At 32.1% G+C, this 23681-nt stretch overlaps 2 protein-coding genes across 5 annotated transcripts in view; both read left to right on the top strand.

The window, feature by feature from the left end:
• LOC107738891 (mitotic checkpoint serine/threonine-protein kinase BUB1 beta-like) overlaps positions 1-2054 on the top strand; it is an 18709-nt gene extending 16655 nt beyond the window's left edge. Inside the window, exons 13-14 of the mRNA XM_016550795.1 lie at positions 1089-1204; positions 1835-2054. Coding sequence (XP_016406281.1) covers positions 1089-1204; positions 1835-1949 — 231 coding nt within the window. The 3' untranslated portion in view covers positions 1950-2054. The remainder of the gene's footprint in view (positions 1-1088; positions 1205-1834) is intronic.
• A 6254-nt stretch (positions 2055-8308) lies between these two features.
• The window catches only part of pak6b (p21 protein (Cdc42/Rac)-activated kinase 6b), a 32355-nt gene continuing 16982 nt past the window's right edge, over positions 8309-23681 (top strand). Inside the window, exons 1-5 of one of the 4 annotated variants that reach the window (XM_016550788.1) lie at positions 8309-8371; positions 8475-8536; positions 10302-10367; positions 16625-16843; positions 19188-19742. In XM_016550788.1, coding sequence (XP_016406274.1) covers positions 16634-16843; positions 19188-19742 — 765 coding nt within the window. In that variant the 5' untranslated portion in view covers positions 8309-8371; positions 8475-8536; positions 10302-10367; positions 16625-16633. Of the gene's footprint in view, positions 8372-8402; positions 8537-10301; positions 10368-16203; positions 16844-19187; positions 19743-23681 lie in introns of those variants that run through there. The other 3 variants (XM_016550790.1, XM_016550789.1, XM_016550787.1) reach the window with 3 other exon arrangements.

The following is a 23681-nucleotide window of genomic DNA, read 5'->3' on the forward strand; positions in this document are numbered from 1 at the left end:
TATTGTTGGCTATTGCTACAAATATACCCCAGCGACTTAACACTGCTTTTGTGCTCCAGGGTCTCATATATATATATATATATAACACTTGATGGTAACACTTTACAATAAGGTTCCATTAGTTACTGTTAGTTAATGTATTAACTAACATGAATATTAACACTGAACAGTGCTTTTATTACAGTATTTATTAGTCTTTGTTAATGTTAGTTGATCATTGTTAGTTCATGTTAATTCACACTGCATTAACTGTTAACAAGCACAAATTTAGATTTTAATAATTCATTAGTAAATGTTGAAATTAACATTAAGATTAATAAATGCTGTAGAAGTATTGTTTATTCTTAGTTCATGTTAACTAAAGTAGTTAACTAATGAAATGTATTGTAGAGTGTTACCAACTTTTTGTATATTATTTTATTTATAAATATTTTATGTATTTTTATTTATTAAATTTGTATTTACTACATTTTTATTTTATTTTTATTTGTTTTACTTTTTATATAATTAAATTTTATATTTTTTTATTACACTTAAATATTTATATTTAGCATTTATTAATATTTGTATAAATTTAAATTATTTTTATATGTTATGTGTGTGTATTTATTTATTTGAATTTTTACACATTTAAATTTGTATATATTTATTGTGTTTAATTTTTTATTAATCTTTATTTTTTGTTTTGCTTTTACTTGCATTTTATTTTTAGCTATTTTCATTTAATTTTTAATGCTTTATTTTTATATTCAGTTCATTTTTACACATTTAAATTTTTATTTATTTATTGTTTAATTTTTTATTAATCTTTATTTTTTGTTTTGCTTTTATTTACTTGCATTTTATTTTTAGCTATTTTCATTTAATTTTTAATGCTTTATTTTTATATTCAGTCTGCTGCTGTTTTTTCTGCATTATTTCATGCTGAATATTCCGTTTCACTGTAAAATGTCACATTAAATCATTTAAATGCATTGTGAACCCTGCCTCACGGTGAATTTAAAATGCAATAGTGAATCATCTTTAGAGAATAACCAAGCGGTCATTTTTGCACTTAATTTCTGTGGTGTTTCTGCTCTCTTGCACAGGTCGATCTGATCAGCGTTGCAGAAGTCGTGCACATGCTGCTGTTTAATCGCTCGATGAAAGTGAAGCAGGAAAACTCGGCCTGGAGTTTAGATGAAGGATCTGGATCTCAGCACAGGTGCCAACAGCAGCTGTTATCATTGTACAGAAAAACATATTCAAGCCATGTTTTACCCCCGAATCAAAAGAAAACATACAGACTTTGACAGATTTGACAAGTAACTTTCATGAGAATAAAGTGCTTTTAGTGTGATCATTGTAATAATAAAAAAATGTATGTGCACACCTTTTATAATATTTGTTGCTGTATCGATTCCCCCCCCCCACCCCTAATATTTACACATTTATTTAGCATTATATATTTACCAGTATCATTTTAATCATATTAATATTTGGAATTATTTTTTAATATATTTTCAGTCTAGTTTATGCAAATTGTCACGTTTATGTAATATTAGTAATGTGGATTTTGGGACAAATGTGTTTGATTTGTCTTGAAAATAATCCTTTTTTTTTTTTTTTTTTTTTAAATGAATGTATTTTTTTAAATAAAATGTTTAAAAATAATTTCTAAAATAAAAACAACAGTAATAGATATTATAAATGTATCTTTTGCATGAATATTATTATTATTATTTCAAAATTTCAGGTGATTTTTTGGGTGAAATGTGGCATTTTTGTGAGTTTAACATGAAAATATTTGATCAAATGAATGTGAGACAAGCTGCTCTTGTTTTGTTTTTTTCAGCGCTCCCGTCGAGCCTTTATGGAAAGACTTTTTCCGCATGATTCTGAATCCAGAACAGAAGTCTTCAGAGCTGGTTTTGTCTGAGCTCATCAGTAACGTGAGGAACAGCTTATGAAGTCAAGTTGTTGTAAAATAATAGCAGCAGCAGAGCAAATGAATTGGTGGCTGTGTTAATTAATGCTATATATTGCTTTTTATACACATTTAATAAACAGTTTTCGCAACATAATCTTGGGTGTTTTTTTTAATTAATAATAGAAATGAAGAAAATCTCAATTTAATCTCAGCAGTTGAGGCCATGTGAAAATTACAGTCATTTAGTAGATCATTTTTATTAATGATTTTTCGAGATTGTGGCATGTACTGAATAAAGGGTGTATGACACTATATAATAACAACAACTGCTTTGGATAAAAAATGCTGCTTAATGCATAATTAAAATATTATGCATACTTTAAAATACATTTACTTCTATTAAGACAATAGTCAAATATTATTTAAAAATTATCTAAAAATAATTCAAATAAACAGAATAATATAAATAGTAATAAAAAAAATTTTTGTGAATGGTGAAAAGATGGTGTCATGAAATCCAAGTTGTTGTTTTTTTGTTTTTTTTCATTTATTTTTATTTATTTATTTTGGGGCCATATTCTGTGCTCAGATAATTTGACCTCTTTGAATCTCCATTATTTAATTCATGTTGCTTTGCAAACCTGAAAATCAAAATAATAATCCAAATTATTTAAATAGTTGACACATTCTGCTATTTGACAATTAATTGCATGAATCACCTTTTAAAGCAGTAATCTTTTCATGATTGTGTTTTTTGATTGCACTTTACAATAAGAGCTTGTTAATTAACATTAGTTAAATCTAAAAATAGCAGTGAGGATCATGTGCTACCGTTAGTTAATAAAATACAACCGTTCATTATTAGTGCATGTCTTTTAAAAAATATATTCAGGTTAAATTTTTAATTTTAATAATGCGTTCGTAAATGTTGAAATTTACTCGGGATTAATAATTGTTATTTTTTTTTGTATGTAAATGCTTACATTGTTAGCTAATGTAGTTTGTACCTTACTGTAAAGTGTTACTCATTTTTCTAAAATGCATTTACAATAAAATAAAAGTTTATAGGATCATATCAGCCGTAATCTTAAATGGCGCCAACAAAAAACGTGCCAAAACATTGTCATAAAGCAGGATGGTGAACAGCACAGATGTCTGGACTCTCACGGTTCTCTTGTACTGTACTGTACTGTACGTGTGTTAATGTTTGACCTCCGCAGGGAGGAGTTCACAGCTCTTTTGCTAGTTAAATGACTTCAGTCTCCAGTGCAGGACAGATTGAGACAAGCAGCTATTCGTTGTTGACCAGAGAAACACACCTGGACTCCTGCTGGGTGAGTGACTTGTGTGACTGTTAAGAATATATTCAGAGTAGCACACTACTATTTCTGCAGTATGTGTACTTCAGTATTGTTTGTAATGTATCACCTGAGCCGTAAATGTCATGTGATCGATCACGCGCCTCCTCGCAGCACACAGTAAATTCAGAGCCCTTAAAAACTGATCTTTAGCAAACATCGAAAACTTCTGTTTGCATGGAATATAATACACACAGCTGCTTTCAAATCCGTGTTAATGGGGGGGAAAGCTTTTTGGCGGTAATGTGGGATGTGCTCCATGAACGAATAAAGTTTTAATTGTTTTAATTCTATAAGAATAGACTTATTGGGAAGACATTTCATCAGCTGAACAATCGGTATTTTGTTAACCCTCGCATTGCATTCAAAATCTGTGTAACTATTTTTACATTCTGTGTCTGTTTGGACCTAAAAATTGTTATTTTATAAATATCTTTCATATATTTGTCAGCTAAAACTGTATTGTACCTAATCAGCAACCTCTCATTATTATGGAAGCCCATTTCTGCCACGTAAGAAAAAAATTCATGCATTAGAAAGTCAAAGTTATGACATACTTAAACCTTATTAATAAAGCATATACCATTAACAGACCAGCAGAATATAAACACAACGCGCTGAGTTGCACGTTGAGCGTTTTCTTGGGGTAGAACGTGAAATAAATCAATAAATATATATTTTTTAAGGTATGATTTTTTTTTCTTATGGGGCGGAAATGGGCTTCCATACATTATTTGGCGAATGTGAAAATTTTTACGTTCAAGCTTTGAATATTAACATGTTATAACTGCGTTTATCCCTTTTTTATTAATGGAAAAAAAATTAAATTCTTTGAAATTTCAAATTACACGCAAGTTTTGTATTTGCATTATTTATTTATTTTATTTTTTTGTGTAACTCATAAGAATATGAGAATTACCACTATTACCTCATTGGAAATAATGGAATTTAATTAAATTTCTTTGACTTTATAATTTCACAAAAAACTGCCCAAATTTATGAAACCTAGGCTACATATTTGTTTCTAACAAAAGAACGTAAAAATTTATCTGAAAAGTTTTTAAAGAAAACAATTCCATTTTACTTGCACAAACTTTCAGTTTCAAATAAAAAAGATCAATGTTTTCATGCTGCAATGTTTCGTCAATAGACGTACAAATTCATGTTCATCAACAGAATTCAGTCCCAAACGTGTGTGAGATATGGAGAAAAGTCTAAATGTATTTTACAAAAGCTTTTTGACACTAATATAACTTAATAGATTATTTTACAAAAACTACTTAATTGGACTCAGTTCATACCCGGGTCAAAATAATCTAAACATGAATGTCTCTTAAAAATAATAGCTAGATAAAAAAAAGTTTGTCAAGACAAATTTAGGTTGGCTTGAGAAAGCCTAGCCTGAAAGTTTAAAGCAGTTAATAAAAGCAATTTAAAGCAGTGAAAATTTAGATAAGATAGATGTTGATAACATGTTTCTAGCATGATTAGCATGTTTTTAGCATGATTAGCCTGTTACTAGCATATTGCTGGCATGATTAGCAAGTTACTAGCATGATTAGCATGTTACTAGCATATTGCTAGCATGATTAGCAAGTTACTAGCATATTTCTAGCATGTTACTAGCATGTTGTTAACAAGATTAACAAGTGACTAACATGTTGTTAGCATTATTAGCAAGTTACTAGCATATTTCTAGCATGTTACTAGCATGTTGTTAACAAGATTAACAAGTGACTAACATGTTGTTAGCATTATTAGCAAGTTACTAGCATATTTCTAGCATGTTACTAGCATGTTGTTAACAAGATTAACAAGTGACTAACATGTTGTTAGCATTATTAGCAAGTTACTAGCATATTTCTAGCATGTTACTAGCATGTTGTTAACAAGATTAACAAGTGACTAACATGTTGTTAGCATTATTAGCAAGTTACTAGCATATTTCTAGCATGTTACTAGCATGTTGTTAACAAGATTAACAAGTGACTAACATGTTGTTAGCATTATTAGCAAGTTACTAGCATATGGCTAGCATGATTAACAAGTTACTAGCATGTTGTTAGCATGATTGCATGCTACTAACATGTTGCTAGCATGTTTCTAGCATGATTAGTATGCTACTAGCATGTTGTTAGCATGATTAGCAAGTGACAAGCATGTTGCTAGCATGATTAGCCAGTTACTAGCATGATTAGCAAGTGACTAGCATGATTAGCATGTTACTAGCATATTGCTAGCATGATTAGCAAGTTACTAGCATGATTAGCATGTGACTAACATGTTGTTAGCATTATTAGCAAGTGACTAGCATGTCGCTAGCATTATTCATGTATTAGCAAGTTACTAGCATGTCGTTAGCATGAGTAGCAAGTTACTAGCATGTCGCTAGCATGTTTCTAGCATGATTAGTATGCTACTAGCATGTTGTTAGCATGATTAGCAAGTGACAAGCATGTTGCTAGCATGATTAGCCAGTTACTAGCATGATTAGCAAGTGACTAGCATGTCGTTAGCATGATTAGCAAGTTACTAGCATGTCGTTAGCATTTTTCTAGCATCGTTAGCATTTTGCTAGCATGATTAGCATGCTACTAGCATGTTGCTATCATGATTAGCAAGTTACTAGCATGTCGCTAGCATGATTAGCATGTCGCATAGATGGATAGATAGAGTTTGAATGGGTTAGAAATAGTACATAGAAGGGAAGCTTGATTGAGTCTCAAGGGATTCTGGGAGTTTAAGTTTAAATTTTGACAGTTGGAGTTTGAATAGTCTTGGCTCATCTGAACATTCCGTCAATGTAAGTCTATGGGATTTTTATGATTTTTAATCTTCATTTTTATGAAAACCATAAGTCGGATCAGTTAGAAAAGATAAAGCACACTAAGTCAGATCAGTCTGAAGAGCTGGGCTGAGTTTGGTGGTTCTAGCTTGAAAGCTCTAGGAGGAGTAGCGCTCAGAAATTTAGTCGAAGAAGAAGAATAAAAAGCTTAAGTAGCAGATCGGTAGGTTGGCTTTCTCAAAAAAATATCAGAGTATGAGTGACTCATTTGGCTTGGTTTCCTCCTGAAGCGCATCAGATGCAGCATGTCGCTGCAGATCTTCGACACGTCTGAGGCGTGTCACAAATTCTTCAGTGGTCCAGAAATGTTCCATGCTGCAGTTCTTCTTCCTCTTTTGTTGTTTTGGCAGTTGTTTTAGGGGTCTGGAGTCCATGTCCGTTCATTTATTGAGGTTTTTCAAAACGCTTGAGTAAAAATCTAAGTTTATAAAAAGGCAACAGCAGTTTAATTAGGATCCTGATGGTGGAAAGTGCTTTGATCTCATGATTGATTTCATGTTTATCTCTCAGTCAGCATTGGATTGCATTGCATTAAATGTTTGGATCATTTAAATCTCATCTTAAGACATATTGTTGGAGATATAGAGTGACGACTGATATTTAAATCATTTTATGTAAGTATCTGCTACTGCTATAAAGATCTCATTGGTTTACATTTATAAGCATCAGCTTTTGTCCATATAAATATCAGCATCTGAACCAAATTGCATATTTTTCTCTGAAAAAATTGAGCCGTCAATTCTAACAACCATGTGCATCCCAAACAAGTACAAAAATTATCTTATTTCTTTGGCCGGAAGCTGTTGTACGTGTTAGCAAAGTCAGTACAATTTAGTCTAATGTAAAAAAACAAACGTTAACTAGCACTTGCATTTTTCAAAAAGATTGAATTGAATATTTGGTCATAATATAGCATAATAAGAGATTTACAAGCAGTTTTTAAAAGACCGGTCATATTTTGGAACTGGTTGATCATAGGTCTAATATGAATATTGTCAAAATTATCCACAAATAATGCTTTTTTCACTCATAAACTGAGGTGCATCAGCTCCGTTCAAGAGGCGTATGATTAACCAGTTCCAACAAGAAAAGCAAAATCAGTGCTAAATGAAAGAATACAAGTTGACAAAAAGATTGAATCCAAAATATGGGAACAATATTACATAACGAGATTTACAAAAAAATTTTTTGTAGGCGGGTTTGTCACGGAACACAACAAACATCCCAAAAAAGTACAAAAATTAACAAAAAAATTACTGATCTTGAAGGTTTGAAATTGAAGGTCTTATTGATCTCATTGAGTTTTCCAACAAGAAATGCAATAATTGAAAGAAAACAATTTGACAAAAAGATTGCATGAAAAAAAATTGGTAATAAAATCCCCCAAAAAGTACAATAGTTACCAATACATTTTGGTTGGTTGTTATATAATGTGTGAGCAAAGATACTAGGTTTCCAATGTCATAGCGTTATCTAACATTTTCATTTTTCAAAAAGACTGAATCCAAGATTTGGTGATAATATCATATAATGGGAGATTTACAAGCAATTTTTAAAAGACTGGTCTTTTTTTTTTTTTGGAACTGGCTGATCATGGGTCTCATTTATATCAGTTTTTGAGTGAATATTGTCAAAATTATCCACAAATAATGCTTCCTTCACTCAAAAACTGAGGTGCATGGGCTCAAATCAATAAAGGCCTACGATCAACCAGTTCCAACAAGAAATGCACAATTTGTGCTAACTGAAAGAAAACAATTTGACAAAAAGATTGCATAAAAAAAAATCGGTACAAAAATCACCAAAAAAAATTGGTTAATTGAAATACCATGTGAGAGCAAAGTCGCTAGGTTTCCAATGTCATAGCATTAAATAACATTTTCATCTTTCAAAAAAACTGAATCCAAGATTTGGTGATAATATCGCGTAATGGGATATTTACAAACAATTTTTAAAAGGCGGGCCATTTTTGACCGGAAACACTCGATCAGGTAAAGGATTTCCAGCACAGCAGACGTCTTAAAGAGATCTGGTTGATGGTGTTTCTTCTAGGTTGCTTCTTATGGAAGTGACTAAACCCTTGTGCATCTCTGGCCACTTTAACGCCCTGCAGCACACTAGAAGTCTGTAATGTGAGTGACTCAGCGTGGATAGAGACGCTCCCAAACCCTCAGAACATGCAGCAGCACGCAGATCTACATGTTCAAGTGTGTGTGTGTGTGTGTGTGAGACCTTCATGAGCGCTGCTGCGATCCTCAGGTAGGACCGAAAACCTCTCTCTCTGTCTTGCTTTTCTCACTCTTTCTTTTCCAAGTGAAGCTGCTGGTTCTGGATGGTGTTGGTCTCTGTTTTGGTGACTTAGGTTAGGACAGGTGAAGGATTGAGGAGGTCGAGCTCTTGAAGAACATGTGGTTTTAGACAGAGGTGAGCGGCTTTGTCCTCGTCTTTCCGGTTCTCTGGGGCCCGAGCGTTTGCATTTACTTCTAATGCTGTCAGGCAGCCGCTCTCAGCCACAAAAGTGCTTCGGTTTCTCTTGTTCCGCTGCCAGGGTCAGACATGCAACTCGTCTGGGTCATATTTCACCCCAAAAGCTAACCGTATTAATGACTTTAAATGATTTAAAGGACATGAAACATGTTTAAGACGGTCAAGATTTTTCCTGACCAGATTTTCATGACAATTGTGACGCTAAAAGCAGTCTTAAGTCGCTGGGGTATATTTGTAGCAATAGCCAACAATACATTGTATGGGTCAAAATTATAGATTTTTTTTAATGCCAAAAATCATTAGGATATTAAGTCATGTTCCATGCTATTTTGTAAATGTCCTACCGTAAATATATTAAAACATAATTTTTGATTAGTAATATGCATTGCTAAGAACTTCATTTGAACAACTTTAAAGATGATTTTCTCAATATTTAGATTTTTTTGCATCCTCAGATTCCAGATTTTCAAATAGTTCTCAACCAAATATTGTCCGATCCTAACAAACCATACATCAATGGAAAGATTATTTATTCAGCTTTCAGATGATGTATAAATCTCAATTTCGAAAAATTGACCCTTATGACTGGTTTTGTGGTCCAGGGTCACAATTAAGCTCACAATTCATAATACTGTAATGGAGAAAAACAATGATGTTTTAGTTGCATTTATACAGTGCCATTTTAGTGTCATTGATATACCATTATAGGGTTTGTTAATATTTTGTTTTCATTTTTGTACTTTCTGTATTTAAAGTTATAGTCATTATGTTGTCGTTGTTGTTTTTTGTCATTTTTATTTTTTTTATGTCTGTATATAATTTTATGTCAGTTTCTGTTTTAGTTATTTTAGTACATAAAGTTAAATTTTGTTAAAGATTTAGTCATGTTTTTATAACTTTTATTAGTCTTTTTAAATATATATTTTTAGTCATTTTTATTTCAGTTTTAGCTATTTTAGTACTTAGTTACATTTTGTTAAAGTTTTAGTAATTTTGTTGTGTTATCATTATTATTATTATTATTATTATTATTATTATTACTATTTTGTAATATTATAAATGATTATTTTTTAATTATTTCAGTTTTATGTTTAATTATTGTAGTACTTAAATTAAAATAAAATTAGATATTTTTAATTTTTACTTTCAGTTAATGTTTATTTTATTTCAAGTAACAATAATGATTTCTTTTTATGGTTTTAGTTTTAATTTTAGTTTTAGTTAATTCTAATAACCCTGGGTAGCATTTGCTGTCCTGATTTTAATTTATAGTGAGTTAAATCAAGATTGTTTAACACTATTTTGTTTATGTAAGACAAGAAATTAATTGCAATAATGAGAATTAGAGGGGAAAACTCAAAAGTAATGAGAATTTTGATGGAAAATGTGATTTACTCTCATGAAAATGCATAAATGATAATGGTCCTATTAGGTTTCATTTTCTTGTAAAATATAATTTTCCTTTCTTTTGATTCTGAGGTGATCCGGATGTTTTAATGAAACGAATATGTAAAGTTTAACTGCAAGTGCTTGTAAAATAGCAGTAAATTCAGCTATTGAATCCTTCAGCATACTGAAATAGCATTGAGATGCTTTGATTTTCTCTTGAGTTCGAATGTTTGTGTCTTGATCAGGCTGCACAAAACCCATGCATAAAAATGTAGGAGCTGTGTTAAGGCTGATCTTTTGCTTGTCTAAACAGAGCGTGACATTCCTGGACATGGATTTTGCATGAACTTGGGCTTGATGAAGAGGAGAAACGTTTAAGGTGAGCTTTCTTTAACTGTATAACAACTTATAACTTATATTGGATGTAATTTATGCACAAACATTATCATTTCTCTGGAAGCATGCATCCCATGTCAAGGCGTTTTCTAGCAATTCTAGTATTTGTGACTTTACATTCTGCAATTGCATCTTAAAATCAATGAATGTTGTCTTTTTTATTTCTTTATTTCTATTTACTTTTTATTTCTCAAAATTAGGTGAATTTATGAATATCATGCCTGAAAGATTTTGCGAATGTTACAAATTCAACTAGTCAAGTGACGGGCAACAAGGTTATTATAGTTAATAAAATATAAAAACTGAAACTTATTTTATTTTATTTACAAAAAAAAGAAAAAAAGCTGATGCCCTAAAATAACTAAAACTAAAACTGAAATAAAATGAGGAAAAATATAAAACATAATAAAAATGACAAAATCACGCAAAAGAATTATTAAAACTTTACCTAAAATTTAAAATAAAAACGCATTAAAAATATGAATAAAAACTATAATAATCCCTAAATGATACTAAAATAACACATCTTTTAAAACAGGGTATCTTAAAAACAATATTTATGCATCATTAATGTAACGTTTTTCTGAAACGTTTTAGTTGATGCTTGTCAAAGTTTTTTGAACGTTATTGTTTTAAATGTTGCTACTTCTTTTAGAATGTTCAGAGAACATTTAAATGTAACGTTCCCATAATGCTTGCAAAATGATCAAACAGATTCTTCCCTAAAAAGTTGCAAAAAGTCGCTTTTAAAAAACGGAACGTTTTGACTGTTCAGGGAACATTCAGAAATAACTTTTTATAACTCACTGACAACGTTAGCAAAACTCATAAATTCATAGAACGTATTTTGTTAGCTTATAAGACACAAACTTTGCACATACTGTTCCTCAACGCTGTTCCCAGAACTTTGGCAAACATTCTCTCAACGTTATGAACAAATGTTCTTCTAGTAACGTTAATATAATGTTCTATAATAGAATGTTCTATAAACATTTACAACCTTAAAAACAATTTATACACTTTTTCTGAAACGTTCTAGTTGACACTTGTCAATGTTTTTTGAACGCTATTGTTTTAAGTGTTACCACTTGTTTCAGAACGTTTAGAGAACATTCAAAAGTAACGTTACCATAATCTTATAATGCGAAGTATATATAATGCAATGTTCATATATATATATATATATACACATTTTGAAAAAACTGAACGTTCTCAGAACGTGTTTTTTGTTAGCTGGGCACTAATAAGACACAAACTAAATATGTCCTCAGAACTTTAGCTAACATTCTGGCAAAGTGTTAAACAAATATTCTTCTAATAACTTCAATAGAACTTCGTTCAAAGTTAATAATGTTCTAAAAACGTTCGCATAAAAATGTTACATCAACACTCATGTAACGTTTCTCTGAAACGTTAATTGCACGTTGGTCTAAATGTTACTACTTGTTTTAGAGAACATTCAAATGTAACGTTTCCAGTGGTGGACAGTAACGGAGTAGTTTTACTTCGTTACTGTATTTAAGTAAATTTTTCAAGTATCTGTACTTTACTGGAGTAGTTTTATTTTGAGTAACTTTTACTTTTACCAAAGCATAAGATTGTACTTTTTACTTCACTACATTTCATAAAACGTATCGTTACTCCTTATAATATATCACGTGCTCCGACACAAACTGCATTCACAAGTAAGAACCGGGAGATCTTGTGAGCGCGCGCGCGACTGATGCTGTTAAAGTAGTTACTAATGTCGAATTTTAGGATTAATTATTGTAACTGAAAATCCTATTTAGGTCAAAACTGTCAGTTGTTTGTGAACTAAATCTGCTGTAAAGAGTGATCTGTTTAAGCCACATTAACATCAGAGTCTCTATGTTTTAGGTCAAAAAACATTTAAATAACACCGATTAAATCAAATAACTCATGCACATTCATCTTCCCCGCTGCTTTAACATTAGCAGTTTTACTAAAATGCTATGCATTTAGCCCTATGTGACGTCTGTTTTTATATTGTTTGTCAGCACACATAGCCTAAGTTACTATGTATCTGGATCAACTAGCCGAGTAGACAAATATAAATGTTTATTCATAACCATGCTGAAAATAAGTCAATGTTAGCTGATGCTAACTGTCTAGCTAACAAGCTTGCTGGTGCTAAATTGAGGTAATCTTTTTAAAATTTCAAAAAGTTTTCACCCCCCGGCTCTTAATGCGTTGTTTTTTCTTCTGGAGCATCGGCGAGCGTTTGAAGCTTCTGTAATAGTTGCATAAGAGTCCCTCAGTTGTCCTCAGTGTGAAAAGATGGATCTCAAAATCATACAGTCACTGCTGGAAAGGGTTCAAATTCACAAAAATGCTGGAAAACCAAAGAATTTGTGGGACCTGAAGGAATTTTATGAACCCTAACCCTATGTAAAATATCTTATTCAGGTCAGTACTGAATAATTTTGCAGATTCTGAAGTACATTTTGACTTCAACTGTGTGTATATATATATATACAGTATATATATTTTTAAAAATTGGTCTGCTTAATCTGATATTAAAAGATTGAGTAGGGGTGGCACATATATATCTCAGGTGTATCGTGAAATTTCTATTTTTATAAATATGTATCCATGTTATTTATCAGGTTATTATTAGCGTATAATTATTATGTATTTGTAAAAAATTATTTTATTTAATTTTATTATCATTAATTAAAACTAAAACCATACAAAAACATTTTCATTACTTGAAATAAAATAAACATTAACTGAAATCAAATATAAAAAAACGTATTTTATTTCAGATAGTTGCCAAAGCAAAATGTCTCCTTTTCGTTTAGTTTAAGTTGAAGTACTAAAATAAATAAAGCTAAATAAACTAAACTAAAAACTATATAGACAGTTATTTAAAAAAATGATGAAAATGTTAAAGAAACACACCCCAAAAATATTAAAACTTTTAATTTAAACTGAAAACAGAAAATATAAAAAATAAAATATTATTTAAAAATTAACAAAAACTATAGTAAATCAATGCTGATGATATATGAATATATTTCTAAAATAGCTAAAATAATATATTATTCCTTTCTGGCAAATTTCAAAGATTCAAAAACCATTCTCCACCATTCTATACATTTTTTTATATTTAAATATAACATAAAAACAATTAGTGGGTAAAATTTCTCTGTCAGTGCATCCATGCATTTGAACTGTTTTATTGAACAAATATGGATATAGTTCAGACATAAAGTTTTCTTACAGAAATGACATTCTTCACCGTTCAATATTAATATTTGAGGAAAGTGCCAGAAATGCTGGAACTATTTTATAATTATTATTATTATTTTGCAAACAGACTTTATACTTAAACATAATGGATAAAAAAGTCCCCTGGCAACTGAAATAAATATAAAAAAACATATTTTATTTCAGATAGTTGCCAAAGCAAAATGTCTCCTTTTCGTTTAGTTTAAGTTGAAGTACTAAAATAAATAAAGCTAAATAAACTAAACTAAAAACTATATAGACAGTTATTTAAAAAAATGATGAAAATGTTAAAGAAACACACCCCAAAAATATTAAAACTTTTAATTTAAACTGAAAACAGAAAATATAAAAAATAAAATATTATTTAAAAATTAACAAAAACTATAGTAAATCAATGCTGATGATATATGAATATATTTCTAAAATAGCTAAAATAATATATTATTCCTTTCTGGCAAATTTCAAAGATTCAAAAACCATTCTCCACCATTCTATACATTTTTTTATATTTAAATATAACATAAAAACAATTAGTGGTTAAATTTCTTTATTAAAAAATTATTTAAAAAAAAAACAACTTTTTATTGAACAAATGAAATTATGCTTCGCCATTCAATATTAATATTTGAGGACGGTGCCAGAAATGCTGGATATATTCTATAATTATTATTTACTTTTTGAAAACAGACTTTATACATAAACATAATAGATAAAAAAAAAAAGCCCAATAGATTTTCATGCATTTGTGTGTCTTATCTTGTTATATCGCTTATTTTCTGCTCACTGTTTAATGTTCACTAGTGAGCAAATATTGATTGACAGCTTTCATAAGAGGAGTTTACAGACGCACTGGCTTTAGTTCATGTACAGTATGTACAGTATGTTTAAAGATCTGAGCTGGAAATGAAAGCGTTAGTGTTGATTATAGCGGTCACTGTTGTATTAGACACGTCTGCTAATGCAGGTCTGAATCATATAGAAACCTACATTAAACAACAAGCACAATTTGACTAAACAAATTAGGAACCACAGGTTTTTATAGGCTAACCCTGGACAACTGAAGTAGTAATGCTCAGCTCACAGTGAATGTGTATGTTTGCAAGAGCCTTGAAGAATCTGCAAGATGTTAATTATTATTTAAAAAAAGAGAGAAGCATCATAAATATGCATGTTGTTTTAATTTGATATTTACGTACAGAAGACAGAATAATACCTGAAATGGCAAACAATAGATCATATTTCACTCCAAAAAAATAACAGAGAGTAAAAAAAAATGCATTATTTGCACAACTTTTTATGACATTATTTTTATGATAATAACGGAAATATCTGACAAATTATATATTTGATATTAAGCTTTTATATATTCTATATTCTAGTGATAACATTTTATTTTTAACATTATTATGTAATTATTATTTATAGTCACTAGGTGGGTGAATCTCTCTCACACACACACACACACACACTCTCTCACTCACACAACACACACACACACAAACAAACAAAACAAGTCTAGATCATATTTCACTCACTATTTTTCACACATTATTTTTTTAACGATAAATAAGGAAAACTATCAGACAAAATGATATAGTAGATATCATTTCTCTACATAGATATTTTGTATATTATAGAAATAAAATTCTATTTTTAACTTTATTATGTAATTATTACATATAGTTACTAGGTAGTTGAAATAATTTTTTTAACATATTACATAATAATTATTTTGTATATATTTGAAAAACTATCATAAGAAAAAAATATCAGGCAAAAACAATATATATTTTAGTGCATAGCATTTCACTGCATAGATATATTGTATATTTTGTATATTCCAGTTATACAATTCTATTTTTAACATTATGATGTAATTATTATATAAAGTCAATAAAATAAAATAAAATAATTATTATAAACAATAATATAAATATTATATTAATTAATTAAATTATTTTAATTATTTAACTAACTTAATATAATTTATTTAATTTAGTCATTATTTATATTTATTTTATTTTATTATATTATTTTATTTATTTTGCATTATTTGTGACAATTTATATGGCCAAAAAGTAAGATAAAATTTTAATAACTTGTAATGTAAATCAGTGAGATCTTTATAACAGATACTGACATAAAATGTCTAATATAACTATTAGTGGTCAACATATCTCCAATAATCAGTCTCAGTAAGCTGAGATGTAAATGCTCCAAACATATAATGCAGTGATTGAGAGCTGAAGAAATAAAGGCTCCTCAGAAGATGTGAGATGTTCTGGAGGCTTGTGAAGATCATTCCTCCGCTGAGGAACAGTGAAAGTAAAGCTTCTGGAAACAAACGCTCCTCAAAAGATCCTGAGGATCAGATTTGAGACTCTAAAACATGATTGATGGAGAATCAAGTAAAGCTGAGCTGCTTCAGTCCAGTAAGTGTTCATCTGGAGATATTACTGCAGTTATTCTGACGCTTAGATCAAGATCTGACAGCAGAAAGACACGAGAAGTGCTTCTACAATTACACTAAAAGAGCTTTTACTGGATAAAAAATTAGAGTAGACTGAGTGACAAAGCAAAGTTTGAGGCTTATATAAAATATGAAACAGTGACTTTATAGGTTTATAAAGCTCTCTTTATCTTGAGAAATCCAATATACGGGGAATCATGTGGTCTCTTTCATTGACCCACAGCAATATTGATCCACTCACTAGTAGTTAGTTTCTCATGGTTCACTAAATATGCATTTAGACTCGATCTACGACCGTGTTACAGGATGCTCTCAGTCTCAGGTTTAAGTGTGTTTCTGACCTGCTTCAGGAAAGGGGCGTGTCCTCAGGTGTCTGATTGACAGCTCTCGTCTCATCTGGCTCCGCCTCTGCTTCAGTCTGGTTTTGAAGGCTGTTGTGTTTTCTCAGAGCGTGTTGTGAAGGCGAGCGCATGGCTCTGCTGTCGTGTTATGACGGGACAGACTCTTGTTTCCAGCAGGCTGTCAGGATGTTCCAGAGGAAGAAGAAGAAGAAGAGGAGGCTGGAGATCTCCACTCCCAGGAACTTCGAGCACAGGGTGCACACGTCCTTCGACCCGGTGCAGGGCTGCTTCGTGGGTCTGCCGCCTCAATGGCAAAGCCTCATAGACACGCTCCGGAGACCCAAACCTGTGGTGGACCCCTCCAGCGTCACGCAGGTGCAGCTCAAACCGCAGAAGGTAAAGCTCCTTCAGTATCCAAACATGAAAACATGTGGGGTTTGCATGGGATATTCTTGCACTTTTTGCATGCAATTGTTATGTATTTTGTTGAATGCATGCAGTCATGTTATGGTTTATTGTATATATAGATAAACTATAGTATGAATTATACATAAATTAAATTTAAACAAATAAAATTAATTATTAAAACTAGTAGCATTATTTTTATGAAATTACAGTGAATAATAGTTCTGTTTTCATTATATAATTATTATATATAATCTCTAGATGAATCTCACAAAAACATGTCCAGATTAAAAAAAAAATATATATGCATTATTTGCAAAACTAAGTGACGTTATTTTTCTGACAATTTGTGACAAAAAAAATCACAATCTGCATTTTATCTTTTGATTTTGCTGTGAAATGTGATTGAGGCACACTCCTTGCAGCACGTCCCACAAAGACAGGGCTTTTCCCTGAGAAAGTGTTTCAGGTTCATGTTTGCAGCTCCAGTTGTGAATAATCATGTGTCTCTGTTAAACTGGTTCTGTCGAGGGAGGTTTGCTTTATTTCCCCAGGGTTCTCACGTATCAGAAACACCATTCAAATGTTTTCATAATGTGACACTAAACGTCTCTATCCACTAATTATGACTTGACAGACCTGCTCAACGCTGCTGTTATATAATGATTTCATCAGCAGCAGCATCATATATATTGCTTTCTCTTGTCCAGTTCACTAAATTCTTGCAAAATTTATTGACATTATTTTAATGACAATAAAGCAAAAAATATATTATTCCAGCAATACAATGCTATTTTTAACATTAATATTGTTTGTTATATGTTCACTAGGTAGGTGAATCTCACAAAAACATTTCCAGTTCATATTTTATGCATGCATGAAGAAAGAAAGAAAGAAAGAAGAACTTATTGCTTAAAGAAAATTTTATATTTTTTGAATTATATGCAAAACTTTAATTCATTATTATATTCGTATATTATTTTTATGAGAATTCAAAATGACAATTAAGCAAATTTATTTTGCAAATTTATCAAAAATATCAGACAAGCATTATATAGTTGCAAAGCATTTCACTGCATAGATATATTGTATATTCCAGTAATACAACTCTATTTTTAACATTATTATGTAATTATTATATAAATAGTCATTAGGTGAATTTCACAAAAACATGTCTAGATCATATTTCACTCCAAAAAAAAAAAATGCATTACAACATTTGTATTTTTTGCATTATTTTCAAAATTTATTGGCATTATTTGCATGACAATTAAACCAAAACATGAGGCGAACATTATAATAAATATACGTTTTTTCTTTAAAACAGTCCTGGGGACAAACATCCACAATTAAATAATTGTATAAAGATCTATCAGCTGTCAATCAAACTGTAACTGTAGCTGCATGAACTGGATTTTTGGTAACTGAGTGAGTGATGAAGCACCATCTTCATCTGAGAGGCACGTCGTTGATGGCTAAAGTTTCCCAGTTTTCCGAGCAGGAATGTGAAGCACGACGTGTTTTTAACCAGCACTGCTGTAATTAAAGCTGTCATGCATCATGCGCATTATATAATTGCATCTGTTTCCTGCATATGACACTGATCTGAGTGTGCAGCTGATCTATGACAATACAAAAATTAAAAAATACCCTCACCCTCAGGTCATCCGAGATCAGGATGAGTTTGTTTCTTCATCAGATTTGGAGAAATGTAGCATTGCATCAGTGTCTCAGCAATGGATGCTCTGCAGTGAATGGGTGCCGTCAGAATGAGAGTCCAAACAGCTGATAAAAACATCACAGTAATCCACAAGTAATCCACAGCACTCCAGTCCATCAGTTAACATCTGGAGAAGACAAAAGCTGAAACACATCCAGCATTAAGACATTTTTAACTAAAATACACGAGTCCATAATCCATAAAAAAAAGTGCATCATCTGTTGTCTCTCAAATCAAAATCCAGCCACATATTTGTTTAGAGCAGTTTTTGATCTGTGCAGATTTCTCTCCTGATTCAGACCAGGCCACTTTTTCACTGGAGGAAGCGTTATTATGGATTATGAACTCAATGTATTGGAGTTAAAAACGTCTTAATGCTGGATTTGTTTCAGCTTTTGTCTTCTCCAGATGTTAACTGATGGACTGGAGTGCTGTGGATTACTTGTGGATTATTGTGGTGTTTTTATCAGCTGTTTGGACTCTCATTCTGACGGCACCCATTCACTGCAGAGCATCCATTGCTGAGACACTGATGCAGTGCTATATTTGTGTCAGTGCAGTCAAATCTTTTAAAATAGAGTCCGTTTTAATGTCATGCTGAATTCTGTCTTCTAGAGGATCGTTCGCGGCAGTTTCATCGGACATGAGGACTACATTTCTGCGGCGATCGCTCAGATGAATCGACTCTCTGTTACAAGCTCGAACTCGTTGAGGAGAACCAGCCCGTCTTTAAGGAAAAGAGCCCAGTCTCTGGGCCGTCTGGGTGAGGTAGCCGAAGGAGAGACTTATGAATATCAGGAGCTCAATGAGGCCAGTCGGAGGAACGGGCAGCCGGTGTCAGACTGGTGCTCGAGATCCCGACAGATCCAGAGCGAGAGCGGAAGCCCACGGCCCGAATCCAAGAACAGCTACACCATAAACTCCACTGAGTCTCGACCCAGAGCCAAGTCCATGTTCATGGGACAGCCGGTGCTGATGCCCCGGGACATTCTACTCGCGCCTAGAACTGCTCGTGAAGAGCCTGGTATTGATAAAAGAGATGTAAAACCCAACCAGAGGCCCGTATCGTGTCTCGACAGCACCTACAGCAAAAACGATGGAGTGAGACTGAACTCAGATCAGCCCGAGATAGAAACACCGAGGAGGCCCCAGTCCACATACAACTTCAAGGTAAGAAACATATTTTCTAAAAACATTTTTCTAGCATTTCCATTAGGTTATGTGTATGTGTGTGTGTGTGTGACCAAATGTCCCCACAAGGATAGTAAAACCTGAAATTTTTGACATTGTTGGGACCGTCCTGCGGCCCCCACAAGGGTAAAAAAATTATTAAGAATAGTAAATGATGTCTATCTGAAAGTGTAATAATGCAAACAGGTTTTCTGTAAGGGGTAGGTTTAGGGTTAGGGGATAGAAAATATTGTTTGGTCAGTATAAAAGTAATAGAAGTCTATGGAAAGTCCCCACAATTCACAACAAACGTGTGTGTGTGTGTGTGTGTGTGTGTGTGTGTGTGGGTTCCTAATTTAATTTGATTTATTTTTTCATTGATGTTGGCCTACTATTTAATTTAATTTTAAATTAATAAATCTAATTAAAAACTCTCAACCTAACTCTTTAAATATAAATGTTTAAGCATAAATATAGATACCAAAAATATTTGTTCCTAAAAGGTTATTTTGGAATGTTCTCTGAACATCCAGTTTTTAAAATGTTTTAAAAGCATTCTTTCTTGGTTATGTTAACGAAACATTCCATTTTAGAATTCTCGCAAACGTTACAGAAATGTTACTTTTGAAGGTTCCCAGAATGTTTTGAAAAAAAGTAGTTACATTTAAAAACAAATGTTTGACTAAAATATTGCACAAATTAAACATTCCTTTTTTATACCTTTGTTTTTGTGCTAATGTTTTTAGAACACTATTAAAGACCAGATAACTCGGAGCGAACGCTCTGTTAACATTACTGGAAGAACGTTTGTTCATATCTGAAAAAAGATAAAGAACATCTTAAACAGATTTGTCTGGGTTTAATAGAAGCTGAGCCTTATCATGGTTGAAAATTATTATCGTGGAAAAGATATATATCTGCATTCAGATGCTATGCACATAATTTTTTTGCCTGATAATTTGCCATGTTATCACATAATTGTGGTTTAGTTTTGCAAATACTGCAAAAGATATATAATTTATATATATAATTAAGGTAAATAAATTCATTTTTTTCTTTTGATTTTGGAGTGAAATAAGATCTGGATGTTTTTGTGAAATTCATCTGTGACTATATATAATAATTGCACTATGATGTTAAGAATAGAATTGTATCACTGGAATATCTATGCAGTGAAATGCAATGCAGTGTAATAGCAAATGTATAATTTATACTGTTTATCTATATCTTTGACACACTGTCAACTGCTATATAAAATCATTTAAACTCAGCCCTCAGTTTGTAAAAAAAAAAAATAATAATTCACCTTTACAGCAATGCATTGCACTTTTAAAAAATATATTTATATTATAACTTATAATTAAAATTAAATTAAAATTACATTTTAATTAAAAATATCATTACATTATATACTATATTATAATTAAAAACAAAGACATAGATTTGTATTTTATATATACAGTGGGTACGGAAAGTATTCAGACCCCCTTAAATTTTTCACTCTTTGTTATATTGCAGCCATTTGCTAAAATCATTTAAGTTAATTTTTTTTCCTCATTAATGTACACACAGCACCCCATATTGACAGAAAAACACAGAATTGTTGACATCTTTGCAGATTTATTAAAAAAGAAAAACTGAAAAATGCTCAGTATTTAGTAGAAGCACCCATTTGATCTAATACAGCCATGAGTCTTTTTGGGAAAGATGCAACAAGTTTTTCACACATGGATTTGGGGATCCTCTGCCATTCCTCCTTGCAAATCCTCTCCAGTTCTGTCAGGTTGGACGGTAAACGTTGGTGGACAGCCATTTTTAGGTCTCTCCAGAGATGCTCAATTGGGTTTAAGTCAGGGATCTGGCTGGGCCATTCAAGAACAGTAACAGAGTTGTTGTGAAGCCACTCCTTCGTTATTTTAACTGTGTGCTTAGGGTCATTGTCTTGTTGGAAGGTAAACCTTAGTTCCAGTCTGAGGTCCTGAGCACTCTGGAGAAGGTTTTCGCCCAGGATATCCCTGTACTTGGCCGCATTCATCTTTCCCTCGATTGCAACCAGTCGTCCTGTCCCTGCAGCTGAAAAACACCCCCACAGCATGATGCTGCCACCACCATGCTTCACTGTTGGGACTGTATTGGACAGGTGCCTGGTTTTCTCCACACATACCGCTTAGAATTAAGGCCAAAAAGTTCTATCTTGGTCTCATCAGACCAGAGAATCTTATTTCTCACCATCTTGGAGTCCTTCAGGTGTTTTTTTAGCAAACTCCATGCGGGCTTTCATGTGTCTTGAACTGAGGAGAGGCTTCCGTCGGGCCACTCTGCCATAAAGCCCCGACTGGTGGAGGGCTGCAGTGATGGTTGACTTTCTACAACTTTCTCCCATCTCCCGACTGCATCTCTGGAGCTCAGCCACAGTGATCTTTGGGTTCTTCTTTACCTCTCTCACCAAGGCTCTTCTCCCCCGATAGCTCAGTTTGGCCGGACGGCCAGCTCTAGGAAGGGTTCTGGTCATCCCAAACGTCTTCCATTTAAGGATTATGGAGGCCACCGTGCTCTTAGGAACCTTAAGTGCAGCAGAAATTTTTTTGTAACCTTGGCCAGATCTGTGCCTTGCCACAATTCTGTCTCTGAGCTCTTCAGGCAATTCCTTTGACCTCATGATTCTCATTTGCTCTGACATGCACTGTGAGCTGTAAGGTCTTATATAGACAGGTGTGTGGCTTTCCTAATCAAGTCCAATCAGTATAATCAAACACAGCTGGACTCAAACGAAGGTGTAGAACCATCTCAAGGATGATCAGAACAAATGGACAGCACCTGAGTTAAATATATGAGTGTCACAGCAAAGGGTCTGAATACTTAAGACCATGTGATATTTCAGTTTTTCTTTTTGAATAAATCTGCAACTTTCACTGTAATTAATTTTCATTTAATTTATTTTAGTTTTATTTATTTAGTGTTAATTTTAGTACTTGAAATTACTTTCTTCTTTTAGTTAGTTGCCAAAGCAGCATTTCTAATTTTCAATAAAAGTTATCATCTAATATTTTTGTATTTCATTTAAGTTTTTTATTTTATGTTTTTCTTTTTGAATTTTATTTCAAGGAAAAAAAATTAATGGTTCTGTAGTAATAGTTTTAGTTAACAATAACAACACAACATTGTTCCAGTGTTATAAGCTACTTTTTGCCTGAAGTATACTCAATATACATCATATTTTCCTTGAATACAGGTGAAATTAACCTGCTTTTATTTCAGCTTTATTTGTTTTTATTTTATTTTAAGGAAAGCGTTTTTTAATAGTTCTATAGTAACTCAAACTCTTACTATATAGTATAGTAAGTAAAACGATTCATCACGATTAATCGCATCCAAAATAAAGTTTTTGTTTACATAATATATGTGTATGTACTGTGTTTATTTATTATGTATATATAACACACACACATACAGCATATATGTATTTACATGTATATATTTATATTAGTGCTGTCAAACGATTAAGTAAGGGATAATTAATGGCTAGCCGTGCATTAAAATCCTTTTATGGAGGCAAAGAACTGCCTGCCGTGAAGCGGAGGGTGGTTGCCTTTGCGAAGTGCATTTAAAATCCTTTAACGCACGGCTAGCCGTTGATTATCCCGCTTATTCTATGGTCATTTGCCAAGTTATAGACAAGTTAAAACTAGTATTGCTCTTTGCAGCGCGATATTTGACCGAATGGGTAAACGTGCATTTAAAATCCTTTAACGCACGGCTAGCCGTTGATTATCCCGCTTATTCTATGGTCATTTGCCAAGTTATAGACAAGTTAAAACTAGTATTGCTCTTTGCAGCGCGATATTTGACCGAATGGGTAAAAATGATGTTAGCGCTAGCATTCTGCCCGCTTCAAATCATACACAGAGATGAAATAGTGCGGTAAGACCACATTTATTT

This window comes from Sinocyclocheilus rhinocerous, unplaced genomic scaffold (genome assembly GCF_001515625.1).
Source record: "Sinocyclocheilus rhinocerous isolate Xijiao unplaced genomic scaffold, SAMN03320098_v1.1 scaffold2420, whole genome shotgun sequence".
Classification (NCBI taxonomy): domain Eukaryota; kingdom Metazoa; phylum Chordata; class Actinopteri; order Cypriniformes; family Cyprinidae; genus Sinocyclocheilus; species Sinocyclocheilus rhinocerous.